This window comes from Ovis aries, chromosome 18 (genome assembly GCF_016772045.2).
Source record: "Ovis aries strain OAR_USU_Benz2616 breed Rambouillet chromosome 18, ARS-UI_Ramb_v3.0, whole genome shotgun sequence".
NCBI classification, from domain to species: Eukaryota; Metazoa; Chordata; class Mammalia; order Artiodactyla; family Bovidae; genus Ovis; species Ovis aries.
The window spans coordinates 67,393,274-67,410,176 of NC_056071.1; the positions used below are offsets into that span (position 1 = coordinate 67,393,274).

The 16,903-nt window shown below is 66.0% G+C and overlaps 1 protein-coding gene across 12 annotated transcripts in view; it reads left to right on the plus strand.

Annotated features, from left to right (window-relative positions):
- The window catches only part of PACS2 (phosphofurin acidic cluster sorting protein 2), a 59,918-nt gene that overhangs the window by 29,606 nt on the left and 13,409 nt on the right, over positions 1-16,903 (plus strand). For 7 of the 12 annotated variants that reach the window (XM_027957484.3, XM_027957487.3, XM_060401508.1 and 4 more), the window contains exons 2-12: positions 1,173-1,260; positions 4,287-4,376; positions 6,087-6,212; positions 7,167-7,329; positions 7,819-7,892; positions 8,720-8,800; positions 9,897-9,956; positions 12,856-13,013; positions 14,622-14,712; positions 14,999-15,073; positions 15,928-16,070. In XM_027957484.3, coding sequence (XP_027813285.2) covers positions 1,173-1,260; positions 4,287-4,376; positions 6,087-6,212; positions 7,167-7,329; positions 7,819-7,892; positions 8,720-8,800; positions 9,897-9,956; positions 12,856-13,013; positions 14,622-14,712; positions 14,999-15,073; positions 15,928-16,070 — 1,149 coding nt within the window. The remainder of the gene's footprint in view (positions 1-1,172; positions 1,261-4,286; positions 4,377-6,086; positions 6,213-7,166; positions 7,330-7,818; positions 7,893-8,719; positions 8,801-9,896; positions 9,957-12,855; positions 13,014-14,621; positions 14,713-14,998; positions 15,074-15,927; positions 16,071-16,903) is intronic. The other 5 variants (XM_027957488.3, XM_060401510.1, XM_060401514.1 and 2 more) reach the window with 3 other exon arrangements.

The window sequence follows — 16,903 nt, forward strand, 5'->3', positions numbered from 1 at the left end:
TTTTACTTTCTTTTGTGTTCCTAGAGTTTTTAATCAAGTCTACTGCTCTTTCCAAAGAGCCAGGTTTGGGTTTCATTTTTCTCTGGTCGTGTCTTTGTTTTCAGTTTCATTGTTCTGCTTTTATTGACCTTGTTTCCTGCCTTCTCGCTCTGGGCTTGATCTGCTCTTTCTCTGGTGTCTTCAGGTACAGCTCAGGTTGCGCGCTGCAGAGCCTTTCTTTTCCGCAATAAGCGTTTGACGCAGTGAGTGCCCCTCTCAGCACCACTGTAGCTGCAGCCCACAATTCTTGACGCCTTGTCACCTTCTTTCCACACAAACTGCGTCTGATGTCCTTCCAGCCTGCTCTGTGTCCTGCTGGTGATTCGGCAGTGTGTGCTGACGCTTCCCAGTTGTCTCCCCATAGCTGACTTCTAGCTGACTCCATTCTTGTCGGAGAACATGAGAGTGTGTGATCCTGGTTCTCGAACGTGTGTGTGGAGCATTGCTTCGTTGCCCAGGATGTGGTCTGTCCTGGCGAACACTAACTCTTTTCGTGCGTCTCCTTCTCTAGCTTTTCCCCTGGCCCCGCAGAGGCAGAGCAGCCCCTGTGGGTGGAGGGGCTGGGCTGGGGGCTGCGAGGGGGGCCCTGCCATGGGAGGGGTCCTGCTGGGGTCCCCGCCTCACTGCAGAGAGTCGGGGACTGTCGGGGCGCACTGTGTCTCCACGCTGGAGCGCACAGCTGGAGTGTTTGCTGCGTGGGGGAGGCCTTGTGTCTGTCTCCTGGTGCCTGTGGACCGGGTGGAGGGTGGATGCATCTCCGTGCAGACAGATGGGGCGGACGGGACCCTACAGAGGAGTGGGCGGGGCCCAGGTGGACCCTGAGGGCAGGGCCCCTGGAATCCTGCAGCTGGGAGTGCGTCCCTGGGGGCTCCCCGGTCTGTCTTTGCCGGCTCTCTGCCCTGCCCGTCCATGGACCCTCTGCACGGGGGTGGGGGGGGGGGTGTTGGTCCAACAGCCTCTGCGGCCTGGCTGGGCCTGGGCGGGGGCCCCGGGAGACGCGAGGCCCATCTCCAGGAGTGAGCGGGGTGCTGGGGTCAGAGAGCCTCGGTCGAGCAGCGGCCTGGGCTCCGCAGGGTGGGGCGTGGGGGCGTCCGAGCACACGGCCGCCACTGAGCCTATCCGTGCCCTCACAGGCTGTGCAGCCTGACCTTGAAGAAGCTGGTGGTCTTCCAGGAGCTGGAGAAGGAGCTCGTCTCCGTGGTGATTGCCGTCAAGATGCAGGTGAGGATTCCCTCTGGCGCCGCCCCCGGGCCCTGTGGGTGAGCTTGCTGCCCAGGGACCAGGTGGGGCCCCCCGTGCAGACCCCCGTCCCCCCGCACGGTGAAGGGCAGGCCGCACGGGTCCCAGGATGGGAGGAGAGCGCGTGCACTGACCAAAGCTTCGGAGGCTGGGCCAGGCCCCTGCTCCCTCCCCTGAGCCCCGCCCCCTGAGTCCCCCCAGCCCTCCTCACGGCTGGCCTCACCACACTCCCAGGCCCTGATGCTCTGTTTCCCTCGGGCCTCAGAGGCTCCCCTTCCGCCTTTGAGCAAGTGTCGTGTCTCGAGGGGCCGAGACCCAGTCCTCAGCGCCCCCTGCGCCCGGCTGCGCTGGAGGAGGGGTCCTGTTAGCCGCATGGGGCCCCGGCCCCCTGGGGGGCTGGGTCCCTCGCCCACTCTCAGGGTGGCTCTCGGCCCTTTGCATACCCTGCGGCGGGGGCTGTGCTGGGCCCACCCCTGCGGCCCGTCCCGCCCCAGCGCGGCTCATGGGTGCCCATGGGCAGCTCCTTGAAGGGGGCACGTCCCTGGTGCAGCCTGTTCTCTGAGGACCCTGGAGGGTCAGCCTCTCAGGGTGGAGTCTGGCCTCACCCACCCCCCCCTCCACCCCGCCCCGGGCTGCTGGCGCCCGCGTTTGCAGCCGGCCTGAGCACTCTGACCCTGAGGGTCCGCAGGGCCTCCCGACAGGACCGCTGGGAGCACCTCGGGGGCCCAGGCCAGGCCGCCCTCTGGACTTGAGGTCAGCGTGGAGTCCAGGGCCTGGGGAGGAGAGCCTGGCGTCTGAGGAGAGGCTCCTGGCCCGAGGGGCGGCGGCACTCCCAGCTCAGGGGGCGCTGCCCACTCAGGAGCTGGCCCTGCTGGCCTGCAGGTGGCCCACTCTGCTCGGGGCCCTCTGGCCTGGGAACCTGTCTGGGTCAGAGCAAGGGGGTGGACCCTCCCTGGCGCCCGATACCCGCACCATTGACCTCTGACACAGCCGAGCCCCTGCTGGGGCCCTGTCCCTCCAGCTGCCCTGCTCGTGGTCCCACCTGGACCCCGTCCCTACGGAGCACTCGGCCCCTGACGGGCCCAGGCCCCTTTGCAGCCTCCCTGCCCGTCCTGCCAGCTCACCTCGGCGCTGCGTTGCCAGCCTGCCCCCCACGTGGCCTCCTCCCCAGCTTGTCCTTGGGCCTCCCGTCCCGCTGGGTCGCCTGCCTTTCAGCCCGCTCCCAGCTCCTCCGCCGCCCCCAGGCCCTCAGAGCAGATGAGCTGCCCGCCCCCGGCTGACCGCTGTGGTTGCTGCTGCCCCTGCCCGCGTCCTTGCTGGGACTCCCCTTCACCTGGCACAGGCCTGTCAGTTGAGGGCCGGACCCAGACGGGCTCAGGGGTGCAGGGAGCTTGGGGGCATGGCTGTGATGGGCACAGGGGTGAGGCCGGGGGTGGAGAGCACCAGGCCACGGGGTGTCCGCCCTCTGGGTGTGTGGGGGCTCCAGACCCCGCGTGCGTCCAGAGGGCGCTGTCCTCCCTGCGGGCCCAGCGCGGTGCCCTCCCCCTGCAGCTCCGTCAGCGTCTTCTCTGGGGCCGGCACCTGCTCCCACCCTCACCCGTCTCTGCGCCCCTCGTCCTGGTCGCACGCTGGGGAGCTGCCGTCAGCCAGGGGGGTGGCCTCTGCTTGCCTGCCCGCCCTGTGAGCCTGTCTCCTCGAGGTACTGCCCGGATGCGGCGCTGAGCTGGTCCCCCTGTGTCCACTTCCTGCACTCTGGAGCAAGTTCCTAAGGCTGTCTGCGTTGGGACGGCTGTTTTTTAAGATGATGCTATGGTTAACATCTTCAATCCATTTGGAACCTTTTCTGGGCCAAGGGGTCGGGACGGGGTGTTTTCTGCGGATCATCTGTGCATGTATCACGGCCATTTAGTGCTTAGCTTTTCCTGTCGGGCCTCCCTGGTGGCTCAGCCGGCAAAGAAATCCTCCTGCAATGCAGGAGACCTGGGTTCGATCCCTGGGTCGGGAAGATCCCCTGGAGAAAGGAAAGGCTACCCACGGCAGTGTTCTGGCCTGGAGAATGCCGTGGACTGTGGAGTCCGTGGGCTCGCCCAGAGCAGGGCGCGACTGAGTGGCTCCCACTCACTTTTCCTGCCGGCCCGCAGGCCCCTTGGTGTGCTATCCCTGGGTCTCTTTACCTCCGTCTCTCTGTTCCCCGGGTCTGGTTCGAGCTGGTGCTGCCCTCCCCGTCTTGCGGCCAGGCTGCTGGGCCTCAGTCACTGACCGCCTCACCCATTCTGCTGCGGGGGTGGGGGGAGGACACCATCAGGGTCCTGCCTTCCCAGGGACACGTGGCCTCTCGCCCATCTGCTCATCCACCTTCACTTCATCCCGGGAGTGCAGGGAACTTGGCGGTGACCCATCTCAGTCTCGTCTCCTCAAGCGCTGGGACAAACCTCTAGAGGAGGCTGTCCAGTTGCTCAGTCGTGTCCAAGTCTTTGTGACCTGATGGACTGCAGCACGCCAGGCTTCCCTGTCCCTCACTCTCTCCCAGAGCTTGCTCAAACTCACATCCATCGAGTCAGTGATGCCATCCAGCCATCTCATCCTCTGGCGTCCGCTTCTCCTCCCGCCTTCAGCCTTTCCCAGCATCAGGGTCTTTTCTGATGAGTCAGTTCTTCGCATCAGGTGGCCAGAGTGTTGGAGCTTCATCTTCAGCATCACTCCTTCCAGTGAATGTTCAGGGTTGATTTCCTCTAAGATTGACTGGTTTGATCTCCCTGACGCCCAAGGGACTCTCCGGAGTCTTCTCCAGCACCACAGTTCGCAGCAGGTCAGAGGATACGGGCTGTTTTAAGGCTCCGGATGAACCCCCGGTAGTGCCTTTGGGAGTCACATGCGCAGGCCTCCCGCCCCCTCCCCGGCGGCAGCTCTTCCGCTGACACTTTGAAATGAACTGACTCGCCGGCCGGCCGTTGCCCTTCCGCTGCGACGTGCCCTCTCCTGAGTCCCGCTGCCTTGCTCTCTGCCAGGGCTCCAAGCGGATCCTGCGGTCCCACGAGATCGTGCTGCCCCCTAGCGGCCAAGTGGAGACGGACCTGGCGCTGACCTTCTCTCTGCAGGTGGGCCCCGCCCCGCCCCGCGCCGGCGCCGCCGGCAGCTCTCCCCGGGGCGGCTCTCCCCCGGGGCGGCTCTCCCCCGGGGCGGCTCTCCCCCGGGGCGGCTCTCCCCCGGGGCGGGCTCTCCCCCGGGGCGGCTCTCCCCCGGGGCGGCTCTCCCCCGGGGCGGCTCTCCCCCGGGGCGGCTCTCCCCCGGGGCGCGCTCTCCCCCGGGGCGGGCTCTCCGGGGTTAGAAATGCGCTCGGGGTGTTAGAGCGAGTCTTTCCTCGCATTCCCACGGTGAAGAGAGGGTGCTCAGGTTCGGTCATCTCATGCGTGTTTAGAAGAGATGCGGGTTGGGGAGGGGCAGAAAGCAACTCCGCGTTTCAGACGGAAGAGCCGGAGAAGGGGCGGGGCCACGGGCCTCCCGCCTGTCGGTCCAGGCCCCTCGGGTGTTCCGGGCTGCGCTGCTGGTGGGCTTTAGACCAGGACCCCCGACCCTGTGTGAAGCAGCGGTCTCCCGGGGGGCGGGTGCTGGGCAGGCCAGAATCCCCCAGGCTGCTGCTCCCCCCCCTTCTCTGTGCGTGATTAAGACCCGAGGTGTTTCGATTCAGCCCTTTCCGTTCTGGCTGAGCACGCCTGCCGTATTAGCGTCAGTGCCTCCAAACCCCAGAAGCCCCTGTCGCTGTGAGCGAGTAAGAAAGGGCTGTGCTGCGGCCAGTCTGCGAGAGCCCTGCCAGCCCCACCCCCACGCCCCCGACCGTCTGCAAGACCCCTGCCAGCCTCCCCCTCAAGACTGCCCTCCAGACCACCTGTGAGAGCCCTGCCAGCCCCCCCACCGCCCGCCCCTCAGACTGCCTGCGAGACCCCTGCCAGCCTCCCCTGCCAGACCCCTGCCAGCCTCCCCTGCCAGGCCGCCCCCCAGACCGCCCCCCCAGACCACCCCCTAGACCACCTCCGAGAGCCCTGCCAGCCCCCCCACCACCCGTCCCCCAGACTGTCTGCAAGACCCCTGCCAGCCTCCTCCGCCCCCAGGCCGCCTCCCTGCCCCAGCCCCATGGCGGCTTCTGGGCTTTGTGTTGACTTTTCTTTGTGGTGGTGGTGGTGAGGAAAATCAGGTTCTATCATTATTATTTTTTTTATTTATTTGGCCACATCAAGTGGCTTCTGGGATCTCAGCTCCCCAACCAGGGACTGAACATAGGCCCTCAGCAGTGAGAGCGAGTCCCGACCGCCGGGGAATGCCCCAGGAATCAGGTCTGTTGAGTGTAATTTCCAAAGCGTGCGGTTCGCTGTTTCCAAGCCTGTGCTCCTTGGGCGTGGACACAGGCGTCTCACCTCCACCTCCGCCCCAGCAGAGCACAGCCTATGGCCCCCAGCTTTTACAGTAGGCTATTAGTTGTGACCCTTGAGGAAACGTGCGCAGCTGCTCTGTGCACACGAGCGCGCCAGTGTGCACAAGCGCCGGGGTCCCGGGAGCGGGCGTGGCCGCCTGGGCCCGGGGTGCTGGGTGGGCACGGCGCCCTGGACCGCCGGGCAGGTGCCCCGCTGAGCAGTTACCCCAGACGGGCGGGCCCCTCCCGAGGGCCTGAGCACGCGGCGCGCGTCTGCCGCCAGTGGCCGTTCCTGCGGCCGCGGCCTGTGATGAGCAGCGGGCCGGGAGCCGGGCTCAGGCGCGTGCCCCATGGGGGTTGAGGGGCGAGGGTCTGTGTCATTGTGGCCCCTCCCCCGCAGTACCCCCACTTCCTGAAGAGAGAAGGCAACAAGCTTCAGGTCATGCTGCAGCGGAGGAAGAGATACAAGCACCGGACCATCCTGGGCTACAAGACGCTGGCGGCCGGCTCCGTCAACATGGCTGAGGTGAGGGCGGCGGCAGGCAGCCTCCCGGGCCTCCTGGCGGGCGGGGCGGCTGGGGGCGCGTCCCTGCAGGCAGCCCGCCCGCACTGCCGCCCTGAGCCTCCTGCCCAGCGGGAAGGAGGCTGCCCGGGGTGTGGTGCGCCAGGGGCCCTGCCAGCCCCCTTTGTTAACGTGGCTTCTTCAGTGGCGGTGATAGGAGGCACCGCTCTTCTCAAAAGCCTCATTTTCTTCCTTGACGAAAGAGCTGACCGCCCCAGCCGAGTCCTCCAAATTAAAAAAGAACCTGTTCCCTAAAACTTTTCCAGCATCAGGCTGGATTTGATCAAATGACCCCAAACACAGCTTCTAAAATGCGAAGGCATTTGTTCATGGCTTGTCATGGCGAGGCCCGTCCAGTGACCTGCTTGGGCACCTGGGATCCTAGTGGGGGGCACAGGCCGGTGCCAGGTCGGGGCTGGGGGCCTCTGCTGCCCAGAAAGAGGTCTGCTTGATTCTCTCGTGATCAGAGCGGCCCCAGGACTTCCCCGTCCCATTGGGCCAAACCCAGGGGGTGTCCGCTCTGTGGCACCAGAGCTCCGGGTCGCACGGGGGCCCGTCCTCCCTGGCCCCCCCACCCCCCGGGGCCTGGCCCCTGGCGTTGAGTCCTGAGGCTCGGGCCCTGTCTGGGCTGGCCCCTGGGGCTTCACACTGCCCGCTGCCACGCAGCTCCTCCTCAACGGCCTTCGGTGCTCGGGGGCTGGGCCTGGCACTGACTGCCCCGCTTGATGGCAGGCCGCCTCGTGGCCTGGCCACTGGCCCTGTGTCCTCTTGTCCTCCTGCCCCGTGCGCCCCCTGCCTCTCATGCTTGCCTGGCTGACCGCGGCCCCTCTGGTCACTGCCGAGAGGAAGGCCCAGAGAACCCCCGAGAGTGCCCCCCGGCTTGGGCCAGCAGGGTCTGTAGAGCTGTGCCCCCCGCAGGTGCTGCAGCAGCCGGCGGAGGGCGGGCAGGTGCTGAGCCTCTGCAGCAACGTCAAGGAGGCCGCGGTCAAGGTGGCCGAGATTTGGATCTTCTCGCTATCCAGCCAGCCCATCGACCACGAGGACGGCGCCATGCAGGCCGGCCCCAAGGCCAAGTCCTCCGGTGAGCGCCGCCTCAGGCCGCCTCTCTGCCACGGGCGCCACCTCCTGGCTATGAGCGTGCGGGCGTGAGGAGCTGGGGCGGGGATGCGAGGGTCTGCAGGCGGCCCTCGGGAGGTGGGCATCCCAGCCCCGCCCCCACGCTGGGGCCCAGCCACTGAGCGAGTCACGGGAAGCCGTGGTGCCTTCTCCGGTCTGGCACCATCCGGGGCCGTCTTCTGTCACAGCTGGGGTCACCGTCTCCCCGGAGGTGGGGGTGGGCAGGCGGGGACGGGTCCAGCCGAAGATCCAGGACGCTGTGGTGGGCAGGAAGGGCCAGACTATGGTGGGGGGCACCTGGGGGTGAACCTTGTGAGGGGCAGGAAGCCCACCGGGGGGCACGTGGGGGCCGTCCACCTGCTGCGCCGCCTGTGGGGGCTGTGTCCTCGCGGCTCCCTGCACACCAGGGGCCGGAACCTCAGGGTGCCCTCCCCTCTGTGTGCTCATTCCGCAGAGAACTACTCGGAGGAGGAGTACGAGAGCTTTTCCTCTGAGCAGGAGGCCAGTGACGACGCCGTGCAGGGGCAGGTAGGGGGCCGCGGGGGTGACGGAGTCCCAGGGGCAGGTAGGGGGCCGCGGGGGTAATGGGCGGGGGCAGGTAGGGGGCCACAGGGGTAACGGAGGAGTCCCAGGGGGCAAGTAGGGGGCCTCAGGGGTAACGGGGGAGTCCCAGGGGCAGATAGGGGGCCATGGGGTTAACGGAGGAGTCCCAGGGGGCAAGTAGGGGCCTCAGGGGTAACAGGGGAGTCCCAGGGGCAGATAGGGGGCCATGGGGTTAACGGAGGAGTCCCAGGGGGCAAGTAGGGGGCCTCAGGGGTAACGGGGGAGTCCCAGGGGGCAGGGATGGGGCTGCGGGGGTAACCGGGGAGTCCCAAGGGGCAGGTAGGGGGCCGAGGGGGTAACGGGGGAGTCCCAGGGGCAGGTAGGGGGCCGCGGGGGTAACCGGGGAGTCCCAGAGAGCAGGTAGGCGGCCTCGGGGGTAACGGGGGAGTCCCAGGGGGCAGGTAGGGGGCCACGGGGGTAACGGGGGAGTCCCAGGGGGCAGGTAGGGGACCGCGGGGGTAACAGGGGAGTCCCAGAGGCAGGTATGGGGCCGCGGGGTAACGGGGGAGTCCCAGGGGCAGGTAGGGGGCTGAGGGTGTAAAGGAGGGGCAGTAGGGGGCTGGGGGTAGGTAACCGGGGCTGGGGTCACTGGAGCCATGTGGGACCCCTGAGGCGACACCAGGACCCCCAGAGCTGCCAGCACAGGGTATCCTGGGGCCTGGGTGCTGCCAGCAGGCGCTCTGACACCCGGAGTCTGCCTGGGGAGGGTCCCTGGGCCCCGTGTGCGGCTCAGGTGCGGCCTGTCTCTGCAGGATTTGGATGAGGATGACTTTGATGTGGGGAAGCCCAAGAAGCAGCGGCGATCGATAGTAAGAACGCCGTCCATGACCAGGGTCGGTGGAGACTGGTTTTACTAACCTGGGGAAGCGGGGGGCGGGGGCCTGGGGCGGGGGCCTGGGGCAGGGTCAGGCAGGGTGTGGGGTGGCCCGTCCGATCGTGTGCTGCCTCGGAAGCCTGGCTCTGTGGCTTCTCTTGAGGTCCAGCCTCTTCCCCACAAACAGCGTGAAGGTGGGCGGCCCCATGCCATGACCTTGCCTTGGGAGGAGGGCCTCCAGGGCATCAGCGTGCCAACCTCAGGCTGCGGGCCGCAGGCCTGGAGACAGCGAGCGAGGCCAGTCCCTGAGCAGAGGCCAGTCCCCGAGCAAGCCTGCTGCTTGGCCCAGACACGCCCAGTGTGAGGCCGGCCTGTCTCGGCTCTGGGCAGGTGGGCCGGGGCTCGGAAGGGCTGGAGGCCCCTCCTCCAGAAGGGAGGTCCCGGTGGAGCAGAGGCCCGTCCCGGAGCATCCGCCCCTGGTGCCCGCTCTCCCAGGCGAGCTCCCAGTGCCGAGCTGCCCTGCGTGCCGGGCTGTGGCCCCAGGCCGGGCCAGTGTGGAGGGCAGCCCAGGGAGCCCCAGCGCTGACCCCCTGCCCCAGAGCCTATCACCCCTGGCCAGGCCGGGCGGCCACGGGCTGGTTCCCGGACACTGAGTGAGCCAGCTGTCTGGACCACAGTGCGTCCTGAACTGCCGGGACAGCATCCCTGTGAGCCTCGGGCCCGGGTCCCGTCGCCCGGCTTTTGTGGAGGGAGCCAGGGCTCCTGCAGCGCCGGCCCCTGGAGCTGAGCCCTGTGCCCACGGCTGCACTGGGGCAGATGGGCCCCTGCACCCTGGCCGCCACGCGGTCCATGGAGGCGGGGCGGGGCCTCACGCGTGGGGGCTTCTGGAAGAGCTGTAGATCCCCCCCGTCCCCGGGTTTGGCCCAGACCACCAACCCGTCTGTGGGCCCATTTCCAAGTCTGAGCACAAGTGTGGTCTCACGCTTTGAAAACGCCTGCTGCTGCTGAAGTGCGGGAGGCTGGAGGCCACGGGTCTCCGCTGTCCGAGCCGCCCCCGCCTGCCGTTGCTGGGGAGCAGCCCCGTGCGCTCTGACCGCGCCCCGCTTGTCTTGCAGCAGCAAAACTTCAAGCAGAAGGTGGTGGCGCTGCTGCGGAGGTTTAAAGTCTCCGATGAGGTGAGGGGGCGGCCCGGCAGCCGGGGCCCGGGTGGGAGGAGGGCCCGGAGGCCCGCGCCGGGAGTGTGGACGGTGGGGCCACCCCCAGTGCCGCTCGGGCGCGGGCAGAGGCCCGGGCAGTGCTTCCTGAACGGTCGCTGGACAGACCTGGGGGACAGCAGGGTGTCGCCTTGGGGGGCCGCCACGGGCTTTATTTTTTAGGGATGTCATCTTGGGGGTGGACCATGGGCTTTTGCATTTTTTAGGGTAGTTTTAGGTTCACAGAAAAGCTGAGTAGTTTCCGTGTACCCTGTCACCATGCATGGCCTTCCTGGCTGCCAGCCGTGTGCTTTAACATTTCCTTTCGCTTTTTTCTAATCTCCAAATGATGAGTTTGTAGAACTTTGATAACCAGAAGGAAAATGCTTGGTTTTTCTTTAAATGTGATCAGAGGACAGTTTGTCCCCAGGCTCTGGACCCACCCAGGGCATGTGGCATGTAACTGTGTGAGCCCCAAGGCCTTGTCACCCTGTGGGTCCCAGCAGTGAGAGGTTGCTGCTGAGCCCCGCTCAGCAGTGAACAGTGCCGGGATTCTTGGCCTCCTGAGGACAGGAACTCAGTGCGGGGCCAGGCTTGATCATTCAGCACATTTGTGTGATAAAGATTTATTAAAGTATAAAAGAGAGACAGCTTCTGACATAGACATCAGAAGGGGGCAGAAAGAGGGCCCCCCTGCTAGTCTTTAGGAACAAGTTACATGCCTATCAGGAGGCTGTTAATTAGAGAAAGGAAATGTCCCAAAAGTCAGAGACTGGCACCAGGCCCCTCACCCACAGCACGCGTTTTGAGATGACGTTCACACAAAGTGAGTCATCCCAGGCCATGAAATGATTGACATGAATCTTGAAGAAAGGTTTCCAAGCACATGCGTGGTCTGGATGACACAGCTCAGGAGAGCACCTGCCTGGGTAGAACATCCTGGTTCCTCAAGTCTGCTCTGAGTCTTTGGTGGAACCAACTGGAAGACAGAACCTAGAGTAAATACATTGTTCATTAACACAGCTTAAGAAAAACGTTTCCATAAGAAAAATGCATCAGTTCGCTCAAGATTTGAGAGAAGTTCAGGTGGAACCAGGTGTCGTCATGGCGACACAGAATTTTAAAGGGAAGCTTTTAAATCGGTACAGAGAAGAGGAAAAATCTGAGGCTTGTAGTGTTTCCTCCTGCCGCTGAAGAGAGAGAGAAAACGTCTGACCCTTGCAGCCTGTTTCCCTCGTGTGGAGACCCCTGGCCTTCCTGCCTGTCGCCCTCCCGACAGCATGTGTGACGCCTGGAAGCGGCAGCCGTGTGTCCACATGTGGGGTGGCGCCATCCCCTCGCGGCGGCTCCTCACGTGAGCCGCGGTCTTCCCCACACTGGCCTCCAGGTCCACACGATTCCTAGCAGACCTCCAGCGACCCTGGTGCAGAAGCCAGCCACCTAGTGCTGGAAGTTAGCCGTAAATGCTGGGGGCCCAGAATCAACAAGACAGCCGTTGAGGAAGAGCAGACTTGAAGGGCTCACACTGTGTCTCCAGAACTCAGCGACAGCTGCCGCCCTCAGCGGGTCAGTGAAGTGAGGGCAGGTCGCTCTGTTAATGGTCAGGTGATTTCCAGGCAGACCGTTTAGTGGGGAGAAACGGCCTTTTCAGCAGGTAGTGCTGGAGCAGTGGGATGCCTGGGCACCACCCCCCCAACAACGCGCATAAGAAACAACTCCAGGCGACTCAAAGGCCTAAATGTATGGGCTGAAACTGTAGACCTCTTAGAAGGAAACAGCAGTATTTGTGGGCTTGGATCAAGCAGTGGCTTTTCAGATACGACAGCAAAAGCATGAGCAAACGAAAAACAAGCAAGTTGGACTCCATCAGAATTTAAGGTTCTGTGCTCCAAACAGTGCCATCGAGAAAATGAGGCAGCAGCTCACGGGGTGAAATCATAGATCTGATGAGAGACGTGCAATCCAGAGCGTATAGAGAACACTTACAACTCAGAGCAGCACAGTGAGAAAACTGTCCGCTTTAAAAGCTGGGCAAAGGATCTGAGGAGCTGCTCCTCCAGAGAAGAGACACGAAGAAGCCGGCAAGCACACGAAGAGATGCTGGACACCGCTAGTCATCGGGGAGTGCAGGTCAGAGCCGTGGACCCCTCTCGATTGCCACTGGGCGGGCCGTCCCCAGGGACACGGAAGATACGTGTCGATGGGGATAATGTGACCGTCGGAACACTCGTGTGCTGGAGGGAACATCCGTAGTGCCGCCACTTGGCAAAAGAGGCTGAACGGGTTAGACACCCTTGCTAGGCACACAGCAGTGCCCCGTGTTTCCCCGTGAGGAGGAGACACGTCCACAGAGGCCGATGGTGTTACAGGAGCTTCCCTGTAGCCGCAGAACCTGGGAGCATCGCCCCGTCCCTGCTGGCCAACGGCAGACACACTGTGAGCCGTCGTGAAGACCCACTAGCGAGGAGGAGCTGGCTGTGGGCGCGCGCGCGCGCTCTCTCACACTGAAACACACACCGCTGCACTAAGGAGGGGAGACTGCAGGCCGAGGGGTTCCGGCGCGTGCGCCCTCCTGGGAGAGGGCCAGTGCGTGGGCCTGGGGGCTGCCGGGGGGCAGGGGCGCCGGGAGGGCAGCCTCGCATCCGGGTCCTGCTGGGGCCGCCGCACGGCTCTGTTGTCGGAGCACTGCCGCATGCTCTGAAGGCCGTGCTGGCGGCGCAGGCGTCTCAGGCTGAGGGGAGAGCTGAGCCAAGTGCCCAGGTGACTGGAGGCCTCGGCGCGATGCCTGGGGCCTGCAGGGACTGGCTGGAGGAAGGGTGCCGGGTGGCCGAGCAGTCTCCTCCCGTCTGTCCCGCAGCCTCACACCTCTGGCCTCACGTAGGTCCTGGACTCGGAGCAGGACCCCGCAGAGCACGTCCCCGAGGTCGAGGAAGACCTGGACCTGCTGTACGACACGCTGGACGTGGAGGACCCCAGCGACAGCGGCCCCGACTTGGAGGATGACGGCAGCGTCCTCAGCACCCCCAAGCCGAAGCTGAGGTACACGCGGTTGCGCCCACATCTGCCTTCAGAGCCGGCGGTCAGCAGAGGCCAGATGTGAGGCGGCCCGTTGGGTGGTCGTCAGGGCTGGAAGGGAATGCGGTGTGCAGGGCAACAGGCCCACTGGGGTGTGGGCTCGGGAGGGGATGGACAGGAGGCACAGACCCTGAGGGAGCCCTGGGTCTGCAGGGCTTCCAGAGGTGGGGTGTGGCGAAGGGAGGGTCCAGTGTGGAGCCAGCTGGGCTCAGCCCCGCAGGAGGCCATGTCCGGGAAGGAGGGGCAGGTGGGATGTGGACCCGGGAGGGACCAGTGGGTGCCCCGGGGCTGTCTGTCCCGCGGGAAGTTGGGGGGGGCACTGGGGTTCCCCCAGGGGCAGGGGTGCGGACAGAGCTGATGGCAGGGGGGAGGTGGGGGGCTGCAGACTGGCCTCGAGCCAAGGGAGCAGGCAGGTCTGAGTCCAGGAGCCCAAGTCAGAGGCAGGAAGGCCTGTGGCCCGGCCGACAGCTCGATGCCAAGCAAGCGCGAGCCAGGGCCCGGGAGCACTCAGGAGGGGCGGGCATTCTGCCACCCGCCCCCCCGCAGCCCCTGCCCTCTCACGGCGGGACCCCCACGGCAGACTCCCCCCATGGCGGGAGCCCCCCCACGGCAGACTCCCCCCCAAACGGCAGACTCCCCCCACGGCGGGACCCCCCCAGGGCGGGACCCCCCCAATGGCAGACTCCCCCCACGGCGGGACGCCCCACGGCAGACTTCCCCCACGGTGGGACTCCCCCCACGGCGCGACCCCCCCGCCAACGGCAGACTCCCCCCCAACGGCAGACTCCCCCCAGGGCAGGACCCCCCCATGGCAGAACGCCCCCTCATGGTGGGACGCCCCACGACAGCCGCCCCCGTGGCGCCCCCCCTATGGTGGGACCCCCATGGCAGCACCCCACCCCCCCGTGGCGCCCCCCCCACGGTGGGCCTCAGTCCTGACCAGTGAGTGGCTGCTCACAGAGCCCAGTCTCCTGGAGGAGCTGCTGCAGGCCCAGGTCAGGGGTCCTGCTCACCTTCTGCCCACGCCTCCTCCACTTTGAAGGCCAGCACAGTGGCCCCCCGACCCCTCTCTGCCTTCAGGGGGCAGGTCTCCGCTTCTGACAGCTGCCGAGGTTACCTCCGCAGCCCAGCTGACCTGCGCTGTCCCCACTGGAAGCTGTGCCGCAGGGCGAGCCCCCAGCCAGCCCCCGTCCCAGTCCCAGGGCACAGGTGTGGCTTCTCGGGCCTCGTCCCGCCGCCTCGCCCTGCGGTTCAGCCTCACGTTTTCACGCCCGTGTGGCCTCGTCAGCAGACGTTGCCGGGGTCCTGCCCCTCATTAAGCTGACCTTTGGCTCCTGCAGTCCGCCCCGGGGGCCCGGGCCCCCACCCATCAGGCCTCCAGCTGTCCGGTGCAGCCATCCCGGGTGCCCGGGGCGCCCCCAGGGTTGGGGGGCTTCGGGGCGCAGGTGTGCTGGCGGCTCTCAGGCCCGCGGTGTGCTGCCTGTGCTGTGTCCTCGAGGGTGGGGCTCGACCCTGCTAGGCCCGGTTTGGGGTGTGCCGGAGAACAACACTCTCTCTGTCCCCGCTTCCCAGGCCGTACTTTGAAGGCCTGTCTCACTCCAGCTCACAGACAGAGATCGGGAGCATCCACAGCGCCCGCAGCCAGAGGGAGCCTCCCAGCCCGGTGAGTAGCCCCCGCTGGGGTCCTCAGGCGGGCAGGGGCCACCCTGATCCTCCGTCTGAGTCACTGGAGGCTCTGACAAGCCCGAGGCTCAGTGCCTCCTGGTTCGCCATGTGGCCTGAGTAACCTGCCCAGTGACTGTTGTGGGGTGGCCCTGAGCCCACGGTCCAGGAAACGCTGGCCAGTCTCCCCAGGCTGCCTCCAAACCCAGAGCCCCCTGCCCAGAGGTGAGCCAGCCTGGGCACCATTGCCGGACACCTCCTGATTCCCTCCCGTCTCATCCACACAGGCTGATGTGCCCGAGAAGACACGGGTCCTCGGAGGCAAGCAGCCCAGTGACAGCGTGTCCGATTTGGTGGCCCACGTAAGCAGGCATGGGGCCACCTTCACAGAGCGCACTTACATGTTGCCTTTTGGGGTCTGACCCATGACCTGGAGGTTCTCTTGCTCCCACCATCTAGAACCTACGCACAGAGATACGATGAGCCCCCCCTGGACTCTCCCCACCCCCGGGGACAGTCAGGATCCCCCTGGACTCACCCCACTCCTGGGAGATGGGTCAGGGCCCCCCTGGACCCACCCCACTCCCGGGGACAGTCAGTATTCCCCTGGACTCACCCCACTCCTGGGGGATGGTCAGGACCCCCCTGGATTCTCCCCACCCCCAGGGGCCAGTCAGGGCCCCTGGACTCTCCCCACCCCCAGGGGACAGTCAGGGCCCCTGGATTCACCCTAACCCCAAGGGGTAATCAGGGTCCCCTGGACTCAGCTCACCCCCGGGGGACGGTCAGGGTCCTTCAGGACTCACCCCATCTCCAGGGGATGGTCAGGGCCCCTGGAGTCACCCTAACTCCAAGAGGCCAGTCAGGGTTCCCCTTGGACTCACCCCACCCCCAGAGGATAGTCAGGGCCGCCCCGCTTCGCTCTCAGGCACAAACAACCAAGGCTGCTTCCTGCTGCTCTCGTGCAGGTTCTCAAGGAAGGGCAGGGTCGGGGTGGTGCGGGCCTCCCTGCTGCAGGCGGGACTGGGAGCCCTGTGGTTGGAGGTGGGGGTCAGCTGGCTTCGCAGGGCAGCGTGTGGCCACAGGCACGGAGTCCCCAGCCCAGGAGAGGCCCGAGCGCCCTCACCCAAACCAAGGCCACTTGGGCACAGGAGCACAGCGCCAGGAGGAGGCCCTGGGCATGTGCGTTCCCCACGGTTCCATCCTCTGCCCACAGAGCACGCCCGCCCCCGGGGAGCAGCCAGCACCACCCGAGGAAAGCCCCGAAGTGGAGATCTCTGCCCTGGACCTGTTCACTGAGAAGCTGCCGCCCAGCGGGCGGATCACCAAGACGGAATCCCTGGTCATCCCCTCCACCAGGTGGCCAGCCGCCCCAGGGAGGCCATGGCCCAGGCAGTGCCCCCACGGGCCGCTGTACAGCATGTGTAGGCGCCCCGTGGGGGGGCCCGTCTGGCTGGACAGGCATCGCTCGTGGGGCTCACCTGGGACCCTCACTCACCCCCATCTGCAGCTGGCTGCCTGCTCCAAGGGCAGGGAAGGCTTGGCCCCTCCCCCCCCCACCGCCTCCCCTGTCCTGGGCCCTGTGGCGCCATCTGGGCTGGGGCAGGCTTGCGCTTGGTGCCCGCGATTCCATGCCGCTTGGTGCCAGGGTGGGTGGGGTGTGCCCGCTGGGCACGGGCCATGCAGACAAGCAGAGCAGCCCTCGCGCAGCGCACCGTCCAGCGCAGGGCCTCTGCGGGGCAGGGGCAGCTGGCCAGGGTCCCGTGTGGCAGACGCGCGATGCATTGCTCCCCGATTTTCGTCCTGCGGTCAGCCTGCACCGCCTCCCTGTACCTGCCTTCTCCCGGAAATGAGAAGGGAGGCGATGTGCACACAGCCTTTGGGACCGAACCTCCCGACCCAGGCTGCGCCCGATGGGAGCCAGCAGACAGGCGTGTCAGCCACTGGCCTCCGTGAGGCCTTGGCTTTGTGTTTCTGGGATGGGAGTCTTCCAGGAGCAGGGCTCTGGTGCTGGCACTACCTGGGGGGGCACAGGGGCCTGTGTCAGGCCTGGGAAGGGCACCCTGAGCTCCAGGACACGGGCACAGCCTGCGCCAGGCACACCTGGCAGGGGAGGGCCTGGGGTCTCCTTCCTCGTGGCCTGTGGCCCAGCTGCCCAGCTGCCCCCAGCGCAGCCGCCTCACTGCCGAGTG